Genomic DNA, 13,494 nt, shown 5'->3' with positions numbered 1-13,494 from the left:
ATGAATGCTTTTTCCTCGTGTACGCACAGTCTTACAAAAAATAAGGAAGTATATTTTTGACGACGTTACATGTTTCACTCAGCTGATCTGTTTCGTTTTTAAAAAATATTCCGTTTATGTGAAGGGGATGAGCGCGTGAAACTTATGTAGTCAACTGTTGAACGAGCTCGCGGGAAACTAAACCAATGAAGTCTGTAGCCGCAACTGTTTCCTCGATCATCGCTGTTGTTGTTTTGTTTCGCGCATTGTATGTTGCGGCCAACACAGTGATCTCTGTTGAAAATGATGTCCAGTCTATACTTATTGCTTTGGAGTTGTCCCATGTGGCCCAAAGGGTGGATGAAAGGTTTCTCTCTGTGGCTATAGATGCGAGTTTAATCGCCGAGGAGAAGTTTATGAACCTACTAAAGTAAGTTCTTCCAAACTTATCATAAAACAGCCTGCACTTTAAATAGAATCAATACGCCAAATTAACCCATTTAATCTGTTATGTAAAGTTGTCATATGTATTATTTGCTGTTTATGCAGTTCACCAAAATTAAGGACCCTTGCCAAAGCTTTGATTCCTGCCTTCCTGCGATTTGGAGGGACTAAACAAGATTTCATGAAGTTCAACCCACAGGGAAGATATTTTCAAGGAAGAGAAAACAGTAGCGAAGCCTTTCACTATTTGGGTAACCCTTTACTCTGTCTACAGTAGTAAGCCACATGATGGCTGATAAAGACGTCTGTAGTGTGTTGTCATCTGACTTTAACAGCATGACTGCCTTTTTGCTTTAATGAGCGAACAGTGAACTGAATTATACAAACACCCTGAGCAGCATACTAGACTGTTCCGTACGTTACTAGCCTAGACTGTGCACTTTTGGTTTTTGAATTGTGTAAATATACATTTTGAGCACTCTCAGAAGAACATGATATTTTAGAACAATGTTTCAGCTCTGTTGTCCATTCAATGCAAGTGAATGGTGACCAGAACTTTGAAGCTCCAAAAAGCATATAAAGGCAGCAGAAAAGTAACCCATACGACTCCTGTGGTTTAAACCATGTCTTCAGAAGCGATATAATAGGTGTGGGTGAGAAACGGATCAATATTTAAGTCTTTTTTTTTTTTTTTACTATCCACCTTTTTTCTGAAGGCAGAAGTGTTCCACGATTCGACTGTTTTCAATCTGCAGTCTCCAGTTTTTTCACTCACATCGGCAAATATTCTTAGCGTGTAATGTAATGTTTAATGTATTACATTTGCAAAAATGGTCAAAAAACATGCCGATTCTTCACAGAGTCTAAATGACTTTTTTTTTTATTTTTTTATTTTTTTTATAGACAGTGCCTCACCTGAGTGTGTAGATGACATGAAGTGATGGTCCCAGGTTAGTTACGTTGATATCATTAATTATTCAGAGTTGTTATGACAACAACTGCACAAGTTGAGCCTGAAATAAATTTTGACTCCAAAAAGACTTAAATGGTTGTTGTTCTCTGTCTGGATCATTCGTTTTTGGTAGTTTTTAAAGTGCATCTCGAGACCAGAAACAGAAAACATGCAATTAGAATCATCACGTGCCGCCCAGTGGTTACCCAGGAAAACTGTGGATAAATGTCCTCTTTCACAAGCCCTCCTCCTAAGTGCTGTCTTGTCTCCTAAGAGTTCTTTTTGTTTTTGGTGATTCGCATTTGTGCATATCGCCACCTACTGGGCAGGAAGGAGAATTTATGGTAAAAACGGACTTAAAGGAATGTTCCGGGTTCAATACAGGTTAAGCTCAATCGACAGCAGTTGTGGCATAATGTTGATTACCACAAAAATTAATTTAGTCTCATTCCTCCTTTTCATTAGAAAAAGCAAAAATTAAGGTTACAGTGAGGCACTTACAATGGAAGTGAATGGGGGCCAATTTTTGAATGTTAAATACTCACTGTTTCAAAAGTTTAGCAACAAGACAAAGTATATGCGTGTAAACATGATTTTAGTGTGATAAAATCACTTACAAACATTTTCTGTGTAAGGTTATGGCCAATTTTACAACTTCGTTACCATGATGATGTAATATCAACAAACACTAACCCGACTGTAAAAATGCCAATTTAAACAACTTTACAGCTCAAATAATACACAAGTTATAACAACAATTAATGCAAATGCTTTTATAAAATTATAAGCGTCACATTTCTGTGAACCCACAAAATTGGCCACATTCACTTTCACTGGCAACATTCACTTTCATTGCAGGTGCCTCACTGTAACCTCTTTTTTTTTTTTTTTTTTCAAAATTAATTTTTGTGGTAATCAACATTATGCCACAAATGCTGTCGATTGAGCTTAAAGGATAAGTTCACCCAAAACATTTCTGATGCCATCCCAGATGTGTATGACTGTCTTTCCTCAAATTAAGATATTTAGACAAATGTTGAAGCTCTGTTGGTCCTTATAATGTAAGTAAATGGGTGCCATCAGGGTGCTGGCTATTTGACGGTCCAAAAGGCATATTTAGGCAGTATAAAAGTAATCCACACAACTCCAGTCGATCAATTAATGTCTTCTGAAACAAATCAGTGGGTTGGTGTAAGAAACAAATCGATAATTAAAACTTTATTAACGTAAAAAAAAAAAGCTTCCTGCCAGCAGTCGACGCATCAGTGACATAAGCGCAATGGCGCGTTGACGCAAGAAGTCGGAAGTGCGTGCTTTGTGTACAACAGAGGAATGAACGTCACGCGAGAGTTAGTTCATTTCAAACATTAATACAGCACTGGGCGGAAGCAACGATTTAAAGTTAAAAATGTTTTCATTATCGATTTCTTTTTTTCTTACACCAACCTATTAGTTTGCTACAGAAGACATTAAATGATCGACTGGAGTTGTGTGGATTGATTTTTGCTGCCTATATATGACTTCTGGACCATCAAACAGTCAGCAGCCTGATGGCACCTGTTAACTTACGTTATAATTACCTACATAGCTTCAACATTTCTCTAAAAAACACTTAATTTGTGTTCTGCTGAAGAAAGACAGTCATACACATCTGGGATGGCATCAGGGTAAGTGAATAATGAGAAAATTTTCATTTTTGGGTGAACTAATTCTTTAACTTGTATTGAGCCCTGAACATTAATTTAAATATTTATGTTTCTCACCAACACATCATATAGCTTCTGAAGACATGGATTTAACCACTGGAGTTGTATAGATTACTTTTATGCTGCCTTTACTATGCTTTTTATAGCTTCAAAGCTCTGGTCACCATTCACTTGCATAGAATGGACCAACAAAGCTGACATAATTTTCTGAAAATCTTTTTTTGTGTTCTGCAGAAGAAAGAAAGTCATACACATCTGGGATAGCATGAGGGTGGGTGTCAAATGATGAGAGAATTTTCAATTTTGGGTGAACTGTTCCTTTAATCTGCCACTTCTAATGTCATTTTTACAGGAGATTCATGCAAGAGACTTGAGTTACCTCCATTTCTTGAAAATAGCTTGAAGCAAGAATGGGCCCTACATTCAAAGATTTTACTTCAGGAGGAGCTGGAGGGAAAATACAGAAAAACGAAATTTTCTCGTAAGTTAATTGCTTTTTTGTCAAATAGTGACCTGAAGGGTATTTTATCTTGCGTTAAGTTAAACAAGTGTTCTCTAGAAAGTCAGGTATGCAAAAAATGCTGTTGTGAAAGTGAAAATCCAATGTCTGTCTTTCATGCAGAATATGCAGTTGACCTGCTTTACGCTTTTGCAAACTGCTCTGGTTTGGACCTCATTTTTGGTCTGAATGCCTTGCTCCGAACAAGCGAAAACTCGTGGAACAGCCAAAATGCTGAATTGCTGTTGAAGTACTGTGGGTCCAGGCAGTATGTAATGTCCTGGGAGCTTGGAAATGGTATGATTCTGGATATTTATTTTGACTTGTGTACTTGCTTATTTGTTATCATTTAAGCTGATGTCACACCATAATATATATTTTGATTTAGAACCCAACAGCTATGAGAAAAAGGCTGGGATCAGAGTGGATGGGTACCAGCTCGGTCAGGACTTTGTCCATTTGCATCAAATTCTTCAGAAATCCACACTTTATCACTCAACAGCACTCTATGGACCAGATATCAGTCAACCGCGAGATCACCGCAAAGATTTGCTAACTGGGTTGGTGTCCAGAGAAATTCGTTTTCCTTTTTGGAGTAGCATCTGGCTAAGCCATGACTAACTAATGTATTTGTATATTAAAGATGAATTGCAAAGTGGATTAGACACAAACTGACAAACTTGGAATGAGGTTTCGCTGACTTGAACATTAATTTGTATAGGTTTTTGGAGACTGGAGCAGCGGCCATTAATGCATGCACCTGGCACCAGTGAGTTATGATTCACACCCACAGGGTGCAGCATGTGTTCACAATGTGTTCTTGTGATCTCTTACACATGACATGACTTAACCACAGATGGGAAATTATCTGTGTTATTCAGGTTGACTAATAAGTAAATCTTTTAAGAGGTAGAACTTAAGAAGAATGTCAGCATGAATTTAAAATAAATCATATTTGTTCGGTCTTTGGTGATATATTACTTTGTATTACATTTGTCTTCCTGTTTTTCTTCATAACAGCTATTATGTGAATGGCCGAGACACATCTTTGGAGGATTTCCTTGACCCTCGAGTGCTTGATACCCTGGCATCAAAAATTAACCAGGTCCTCAAGGTACCAGAGTAATTATGAAGTTTTATGAATATTATAATGTATTATGAACTCCCTCATGGCACTTGAAGACTTTAGATCTCTCAGGAATTTAGAGAGTATCTTGACCTTATTTGAGCAGTCATAGAAATGCCCTGAGGAAGTTTCCTTATCACATCAAAGGAATATTTCACCCAAAGTTTATATTTCTTTCATCATTTACTCACCCCTATGCTGTCTCACTTGTATGAGATATGAGGTGTTTTTCCATACAGTGCTAGTCAATGGTATCCAACATGTCCAAGCTCCAAAAAGACATAAAGGCAGCATAAAAGTAATCCATACAACTCAAGTGGTTTAATCCATGTCTTCAGAAGCAGTGTGCTTAGTTTTGGGTGAGAAACAGACCAAAATGTAACTCCTTTTTCAATATAACTCTTGACATCTGTAGTCTTCTAGGTAGATCACGATTTGAAGCTCAATTGCACTTGCTCACTCTGTGCATGCATCAAGTGCGAGGAAGTGTAATACGAGTAATTAGTGTCAAATGAGTTTGAGACAGCATAAGGGTGAGCAAATGAGGAGAGCATTATAATTTTGGGTGAACTGTTCCTTTAAGCACTAAAGATTAACAGATAAATTCTTGTTTCTTCAGACCGTTCAATCTGTTTCTCCGGGAAAGAAAGTTTGGCTGGGCGAGACGAGCTCTGCTTACGGTGGTGGAGCCATTGGCCTCTCTGACACATTTGTTGCTGGTTTTATGTGAGTACAAGTTAACAAGGCAGTTAAGATTTTCTTCTAACATCATTTTAAAGGAATATTCCAGGTTAAAACTAATTAACCTCGATCGACAGCATTTGTGGCATAATGTTGATTTCCACAAAAATGTATTTCGACTTGTCTCTCCTTTTAAAAAAGCAAAAAACTGGATTACAGTGAGGCATTTACAATGAAAGTGAATGGGGCCCATTCGTAAATGTAAAAATACTCACTATTTCAGAAATATAGTCACAACACGTAAACAATATGCGTGTAAACATGAATTTAGTGTGATAAAATCACATGCTAACCTTTTCTGTGTAAATTTATATCCAGTTTTACAACTTCGTTGCCATGACCACAAACCCTAGAAACCTTAAATGGCTGCAAAATTTAAACAACTTTACAACTCAAATAATGCAAAAGTTTTAACAGAAGAATCACATAAGTGCTTTTATAGAATTGTAAGAGCCATATTTCTGCCTTTTAATCTCGTGCGACTCTGTGTCAAAGTGTGGATGTTGTATTTTGGCTTCACTATACGCAAAGCTTAATTTAAATGAATTAAAACTGACTGCATACGGTTCACAAGACTCTACACTGTCATTTAAGGGTTAAACTTCTGGTGCACTGTGTCTTGTGACATAGCAACATGACGTTGATTTCCAGGAAGCGCTACTACAGGTGTAGCGCCAAAAAAGTGCCTCTGGTAAGAAACCTCTAAGTTTGTTGATTGAAACCTGTTTGGTTGTAAAGAGTAGCGTCTCTAGTTTCGTTTGATATGCTGCTTTAAAAAATCCATTCATTTTTCGCGAGCCAGCGCACTGATAAAGATGAAGTCCACATATGTGGAAATTAGGACCGCATTCCCTCAAATGTTGAAAAAAAAATCATGTAAGTTATTTTGAATAGTTTTCAACATTAACACATCTGTGGGTCATTTCGTTTCATTTTAATATAAATTTTGCTCTATTTTATTTTGTTATCACTGTACAGTATCGCTCTATTCATTAAATATATGCATTCCTATATATTTACTATGCATTTTCACATTGAGAATAAATGTGTTCATGCAAAAGCTGAAATATTTTGCTTTCAGAGCTTTATATGGAGTTAGGATGAAAGTAAGGTGCATTTCTAACTGTTCTGAGACCAGTGCAGATAGACAGCACACTGGAGGTTAAGTAATTCATTAAATAGGGAGCAAGTGTGCATCCTATAGCTTTCTGTGCAGCTAAGTGCATTTACTCTTAAAATCTGACCAGAAGTTCAGTTTCAGGCTGCAGATGATGTTTAGACTGCTCAACATGTTTGGCAGACGTGGGAGAATAATAATCAGTACATAGATTCAGAATTTTATAATGCAGTATTTTATTTTAACATGGTTGGCAGTGATTTAATGATGCTGGCCATTACTTTTAATCCGAATTATTATTCTTGGAATAACTTAATCCTGCTGTCCAACAATTTGCTCTAGAAGTTTGTTTGTTTGTTTGTTTTTTGCTTGTTTATTTGATGCTACTAGTTATAAATGGAAATAGAAAATGCACACAGCAGTTACACGGGGGTTTCGGGAGGTTAAACTAAAAAAATTGGCCCCATTCACGTCCATTGTTAATGCATATATATATATATATATATATATATATATATATATATATATATATATATATACTTTTTTTTTAAAGGGTTAGGCCTGTCGTGATTATTAAATAACCGTTTCATCGCGGTTATTTGAGTCAACCATTCATCACATTTTAAGGCCCACATAAGGGAATTTTAGCGAATATACTGTATAAATGCCATGTTTGTGTGTCTTTCAGTTGAACTCCAAGTCTGAGCGTCACTGAGCCGCATTGCGGAGGTCAACAAGCTCCTGTCTCTGATTTGCGCGTTGTCAGCAGGCTCGCACCAAAGTCCCATGAAAATATAAACAAAAAAGTATAAACTTTGATACTGAATGCAAAGCGCTCCGGTTTTCTCTTTAAACGATTGTGTAATGGCAAATGTTCCTGGTTCATACACGCTGTGTTAATGATATGCAGGGACAAAGAAGAGACGCACGCTTACTCTATTTCTGTGGAGTGATAAAAGGATGAAACGAAATCTCAAAGGGTTTGCTTCATCTCAAAGGCATTTGTTCAGCATTTAAATAACGTATGAAAGTTAAGAAATTAGGAAAGAACTGTTTTACTACTGCATAATATAATAATATATGCATATACACACTCTGGCAGCCAAAAGTTTGGAATAATGTACAGATTTTGCTCTTATGGAAAGAAATTGGTACTTTTATTCACCAAAGTGGCATTCAATTGATCACAATATATAGTGAGGACATTAATAACGTGAAAAGTTACTATTACAATTTGAAAAAAAATTTCAGAACTTCTTAAACTACTTCAAAGAGTTCTCATCAAAAAATCCTCCACATGCAGCAATGACAGCTTTGCAGATCCTTGGCATTCTAGCTGTCAGTTTGTCCAGATACTCAGGTGACATTTCACCCCACGCTTCCTGCAGCACTTGCCATAGATGTGTCTGTCTTGTTGGGCACTTCTCACACACCTTACAGTCTAGCTGATCCCACAAAAGCTCAATGGGGTTAAGATCCTGTGTTTCTTTGCCCACTCTAACCATTTCTTTTTGTTGATCTGTTTCAAAAGTGTCTTTTTCTTTGCATTTCTTCTCATAAGGCCTGCGCCCCTGAGTCTTCTCTTTACTGTTGTACATGAAACTGGTGTTGAGCAGGTAGAATTCAATGAAGCTGTCAGCTGAGGACATGTGAGGCATCTATTTCTCAAACTAGAGACTCTGATGTACTTATCCTCTTGTTTAGTTGTACATGTGGCCTTCCACATCTCTTTCTGTCCTTGTTAGAGCCAGTTGTCCTTTTGGCAATTTCAAGCATTGAAAGCATACTTTTTTCAAATAGTGATGGTGCAGTTTTTTATATCAGTAATGTCCTGACTATACTTTGTGATCAGTTGAATGCCACTTTGGTGAATTTAAGTACCAATTTCCTTCCAAAACAGCAAAATCTGTACATTATTCCAAACTTTTGGCTGTGTGTGTGTGTGTGTGTGTGTGTATATATATATATATATATATATATATATATATATATATATATATATATATATATATATATATATATATATATATTTAATTAAAAAAATTATTCAATATATGAGTTCAAAAAACAATTGCAAATGTAAAATTGACCAAAACTAAAGTTGACCAAAACATTTAGGAATATTTTGATATTTAAAACATTATTCTTCATGATGATTTTTCATAATTTTCATTCATAAAGCCTTAAAAGGAAATCATAGTTTATTCCTATTTTATTATTTGAGTTATATATTTGAAGTTAAATATGTAAAAATGACTTCTTAAGGTGTATGAAGCACACATGCAGAAAAAAGCATATGACAGTTTATATGACAATTAATCGTGAAAGCCCTTAACGAGACAATTAATCGTCATAATCGCAATTATTTGTTTGACAATTAATCGTCAGCCAAAATCATAATCGTGACAGCCCTATAAAGGGTGGGGTTTTTTTGGTTTGTTTTTTGTGGTGATCAGATTTATGCAACAAATACTGTTGATTGAGGTACCATGTATTAACCTCAGAATATTCCTTTAACTTGACACATTTGTCAGTAAATTAAAACTGCAATGGAATGGTGTTTACGTCAATTTATGCAAATGACAGCACTATATGGAACATGAGTTGCTGTTTTGTTCCCATTAGAGGACAAAATGCTAATGTGGAATGTAAAAAATCTAATGTGTAAGAAACCGTTTTTTATTTTTATTTTTATCATCTGTTTTGTTTACTGAAGGTGGTTGGACAAACTGGGGCTTGGTGCAAAGCTAGGTTTAGACGTCATTATCAGACAAGTGTTGATTGGCTCTGGCACATACCATTTAGTGGATGATAATCTAGATCCACTTCCAGTAAGTGTTTCTTATGTGTTTGAATTTTTGTTACATAAAAATTAGTGACAGGCTTGTAAAAGTCTAGTAATGTGAATCAGTCAAGTCAATTCTGTCTTTCCTGTGCTTGAATTTATGTTCTAAGATGTTTTGTCTTTTATGGTAGGATTACTGGCTATCATTGTTATACAAAAGGCTTGTTGGTCCAGAGGTCTTAAAAGCGGAAGTTCATACAAATTCAGGATTTAAAAAGCAAATACGGGTATACCTTCACTGCACTAACAGAAAAAGGTAGTTGTGTTCTCATTTACGTACATTATTTTATTTCTTTGAGAAACAAACAGTTTGACAAATAGTATCATCCTTCTTTTTTCTTCAGTACTAATTACAGACAAGGTGCTGTGACTTTATTTGCCTTAAACTTAAACAAAAGTCAAGCTACCATTAGTCTGCCCACCCATATATCCAACAGCACAATTGAAGCCTTTATACTGCAGGCGGCTGAGCCAGGTGAAGAGGGCCTTTATTCAAGGTACTGTGCTCGGCTCTTCTAAATCTCATCTCACATAATTTAATTTAGCTGTCCATTCTATAATTAAAAAAATAAACAAAAAACATACAATTCAACTCCAAACTACTACTGCTGTTAATCTAAACCAGCACTTGTTAATACTGAACATACAGTCTAACAGTGATTTAAACTAACTTTGAGATCCTTAAATCTTGTATTTTTTTTTTTCCATCTTTAGGTCAGTCAAATTAAATGGAAAAGTGCTAACGATGGTCGATGACCGAACCCTTCCACCACTGCAGGGATCTGAGCTGCCTCCTGGAGAACAGATCCAGCTGCCCGGGTTCTCGTTTGCATTCTATGTTCTGACTCAAGCACAAGCTCCAGCATGCAAATGAACTCACTCAAAAACACTGTTTTCATTGTCTGGAGAATCAGGACACAGAATATTTTATGAAAAAATATGACAGAATATTTTGTTGCGAAATCACTCTTTGTAAATGTAAATATGAATGTCACTTTTTTTTAATTTTTTTTATTGTGTTGAAATTAGAAAGCAGTGTTTTTATTTATGAAAATTCATATTTATTAACATTATTGAGCTTGAGATGCCAAAAAAATACTGAATAATCAATCATTTATGAACAGCTTGTTAAAGGAATAGTTCACCTAAAAATGAAAATTCTCATTTACTCACTTTCTTGCCATCCCAGATGTGTGACTTTATTCTGCTGAACACAAACACAGATTTATAGAAGAATATTTCAGCTCTATAGGTCCATACAATGCAAGTGAATGGATACCAAAACTTTGAAGCACATAAAGGCAGCATAAAAGTATTCTACATGACTCCAGTGGTTAAATCCATCTCTTCAGAAGCTAAATAAGTCTGGGTGAGAACCAGATCAATATAAAGTTCTTTTTTGCTATAAATGTTCACTTTCACCAGCCCTCCTAAGCTCTATCTACTCTCCTAAGAGTTATTCTTATGTTTTTGATGATTCACATTCTTTATGCATATTGCCACCTACTGGACAGGGAGGAGAATTTTTTAGTGAAAAGGGAGTTAAAAATGTATGTTTGTCACCCACAGCTATCATGTCGCTTCTGAAGATGTGGATTTAACCTCTGAAGTCAAATGGATTAATTTTATGCTGCCTTTATGTGCTTTTGGAGCTTCAAAGTTCTGGCCACCATTCATTTGCATAGAATGGACCAACAGAGCTGTGATATTTTCTAAAAATCATTGTTTGTGTTCAGTAGAAGACAGAATGTCATCCACATCTGAGATGGCATGGGGGTATGTCAGTGATCAGAGAATTTTCATTTTTGGGTGAACCTTTAATGAAGTGGAAAAACATTGGACTTATTTTGATTTTCAAATAAACCAATTTTCTGCAGTGAGTCCTTTTTTGAAGTAGTTCTGTCATTTATAAATGCACTCATCTTTTGTATGAATCTCTTTCCCTCTGTATCTAACAGCTTAAAGGCATTTTGAATGGTATCTTCAGGGTCAATACCTCTGTGCAAGCAAATACCAATTATTTTTTTCTTTTTCCTTTGGAAGCATCATTTTTCAGCATAGGAGCTGAAAAATGATGAATACAGATTCAATTTATTTTTTTGCATGCAAGCATGTGCTCATTAAATTTCCCAACAACTTTTTCATTTGAAAATAATTTATCCTCTTGGTGATAAAGATACTTTAACTAAAGCTTTTTTCTGTCCATGTTGTTTCTCTCCGAAAACATTGAGAAACATGGTGAAATTTATGGGACCACTTGCCTCTTACAACATGATTTCACGCTCATATTTAACACACAATTATCTTCAACTTGCCTATGGAAAGTGTCTGCCATGGTCAACAGATGGCAAGCATGCCATTAGTAAGCTAGAGAGCAACTTCCTATAAAGGAACCTAAGTATCTATAGTACTACCTACCTATCAAGTTAATGCATAAGAACTCAACAGTCTTTTTTTTTTTTTTTTTTTTTTTTTTTTTTGGTCATGTCATGGTTAGTCTAAGTATTGATGGATTGTAGGCTATACTTATTGCTGAAATATGCTTGCGACTAACCAAGCAATACATAAGTATCCTTATGGTCCTCCTTGTCAGTCTCTATTTAAAGGAAGACATTAGTCATGAATTTGCATTTATTTGATTATATAAGGGTGTTTCACGGAATTGCTTAGCCCTATTGTGTGGAGATCTGAATGTTCACTTTGAACTCCCAAATTTGGGTCTGTGCAAACACTGAGATCACACTGAATGAGGCTGTCTGTACACGTTTTCACCACCTTCCTTCTCAGCCTTCCTGCTTGCCTGCGAAGCATAGAAATACATATTGCAGAAATCACTTTTTAATCCTGGGTCGATATACTGTAGTTTGAGGTCCCAAGAGCAGCACAAGCTAAATAAACATGCCTTTGCTGAAAAGGCTACAGTTGTTAGCTTACTATTACAGATACTTTATGGTGAGTTTCACTTTTAAAATTAATTAGATAAAGCTACCATATTCCTTTCGTAATGATACAGCAATCTAAACGTGTCACTGAGAATAAGGTGGTTGAGTGTAGTGGTGGGAATCCAAGTGACTCAAGACTTTTGAATCCGTTCACCAAAAAAAGATTTGTTTGGATTCGTTCAATGACCATTTCTGCAAATTAGCTTTTGCGCCAATAGCGACAAATGAGTAATTTCACTGAACCAAAACCATAGTCATTCACAACCGAAACAAGTGAAATGATCCTTTATTAAAATGTGAGTGTGTACAGATCTACTAAGCGACTCTTAATCAGAATCAGAATGAGCTTTATTGCCAAGTATGCTTACATATACAAGGAATTTGCCTTGGTGACAGGAGCTTCCAGTGTACAACAATACAAAAACAGCAACAAGACTTTTTAAAAATAACAAAACATTATATATATATATATATATATACATGCACATACATACATATACTTACATACATATATATATATATATATATATAAGCAGAGCGTTTAAGCGTTTCAATACGTTTCGACAGTGACAGTAAAGCACATCTGGGTCAATGACGTGACGCTCTTTTTTTCTGTCCAGATAAATTAAATTATTTACAAAATAGGCTAATCAATGCAAAAATGTTTAATTATATTATTCAAAATAAATGTTGCAGAACAATAATTGAATTAATATGTGTTTCAAACATAAGCAGTGGAACAATTGTAAAATATGATTAAAATTTGAAATTCTTTTGTCCACCAAATCAAAGTCATGTATTCAACCAATATTGCCATTGTCAAGGTTGCCATTTTGTTTTTGACAAAAACCATAAAACAGAGATAACCCCTTTACACCATCATCCGATTTGTATAAAAAGGGCCTTTTTTTTTTTTTTTTTTTTTTTCCTTTCAGGGCATGTGGACGCTGAGAATAATTTGTGATATTTTTGACTCAAAAAAAAAAATTTAAAAAAAAAAATTGGTTTGAAGAAATTCTTGAAACAAACGATTAAGTTGGGTATACTCATGTATTTGAGGTGCAACAGAGGCCCCCAGTCCGCCCCTGGGTGCAAGGAAAGTACGTTAATACCCTTTACTTAATGGTTACACCACATTACATT

At 35.5% G+C, this 13,494-nt stretch overlaps 1 protein-coding gene across 2 annotated transcripts; it reads left to right on the top strand.

Annotated features, from left to right (window-relative positions):
- Positions 1-24: 24 nt before the first annotated feature.
- On the top strand, positions 25-11,289 carry hpse (heparanase). Of its 2 annotated transcripts, XM_051681696.1 has the most exons (12): positions 27-409; positions 529-674; positions 3,434-3,562; positions 3,704-3,877; positions 3,969-4,140; positions 4,302-4,349; positions 4,601-4,694; positions 5,326-5,432; positions 9,281-9,395; positions 9,541-9,665; positions 9,754-9,906; positions 10,124-11,289. In XM_051681696.1, the coding sequence occupies exons 1-12, from the start codon at positions 186-188 to the stop codon at positions 10,281-10,283; spliced, it is 1,647 nt and encodes a 548-aa protein (XP_051537656.1). In that variant the 5' UTR covers positions 27-185; the 3' UTR covers positions 10,284-11,289. The 2 variants fall into 2 exon arrangements, with proteins under 2 accessions (XP_051537657.1, XP_051537656.1); XM_051681697.1 differs by lacking the exon at positions 4,302-4,349 and having other exon boundaries at positions 25-409.
- Positions 11,290-13,494: the final 2,205 nt, after the last annotated feature.

The sequence above is a fragment of the Myxocyprinus asiaticus genome, chromosome 40 (assembly GCF_019703515.2).
Source record: "Myxocyprinus asiaticus isolate MX2 ecotype Aquarium Trade chromosome 40, UBuf_Myxa_2, whole genome shotgun sequence".
In the NCBI taxonomy this organism is placed as follows: Eukaryota; Metazoa; Chordata; class Actinopteri; order Cypriniformes; family Catostomidae; genus Myxocyprinus; species Myxocyprinus asiaticus.
This window is presented reverse-complemented; position numbering and strand designations above follow the sequence as displayed.

Bases quoted from the DNA above. Each gene is read 5' to 3' on its own strand.
- hpse (XM_051681696.1), top strand. From the start codon at position 186: ATGAAGTCTGTAGCCGCAACTGTTTCCTCGATCATCGCTGTTGTTGTT. The intron at 3,563-3,703 runs GTAAGTTAATTG...TCTTTCATGCAG, and splicing joins CAGAAAAACGAAATTTTCTC to AATATGCAGTTGACCTGCTT. The intron at 5,433-9,280 runs GTGAGTACAAGT...TGTTTACTGAAG, and splicing joins ACATTTGTTGCTGGTTTTAT to GTGGTTGGACAAACTGGGGC.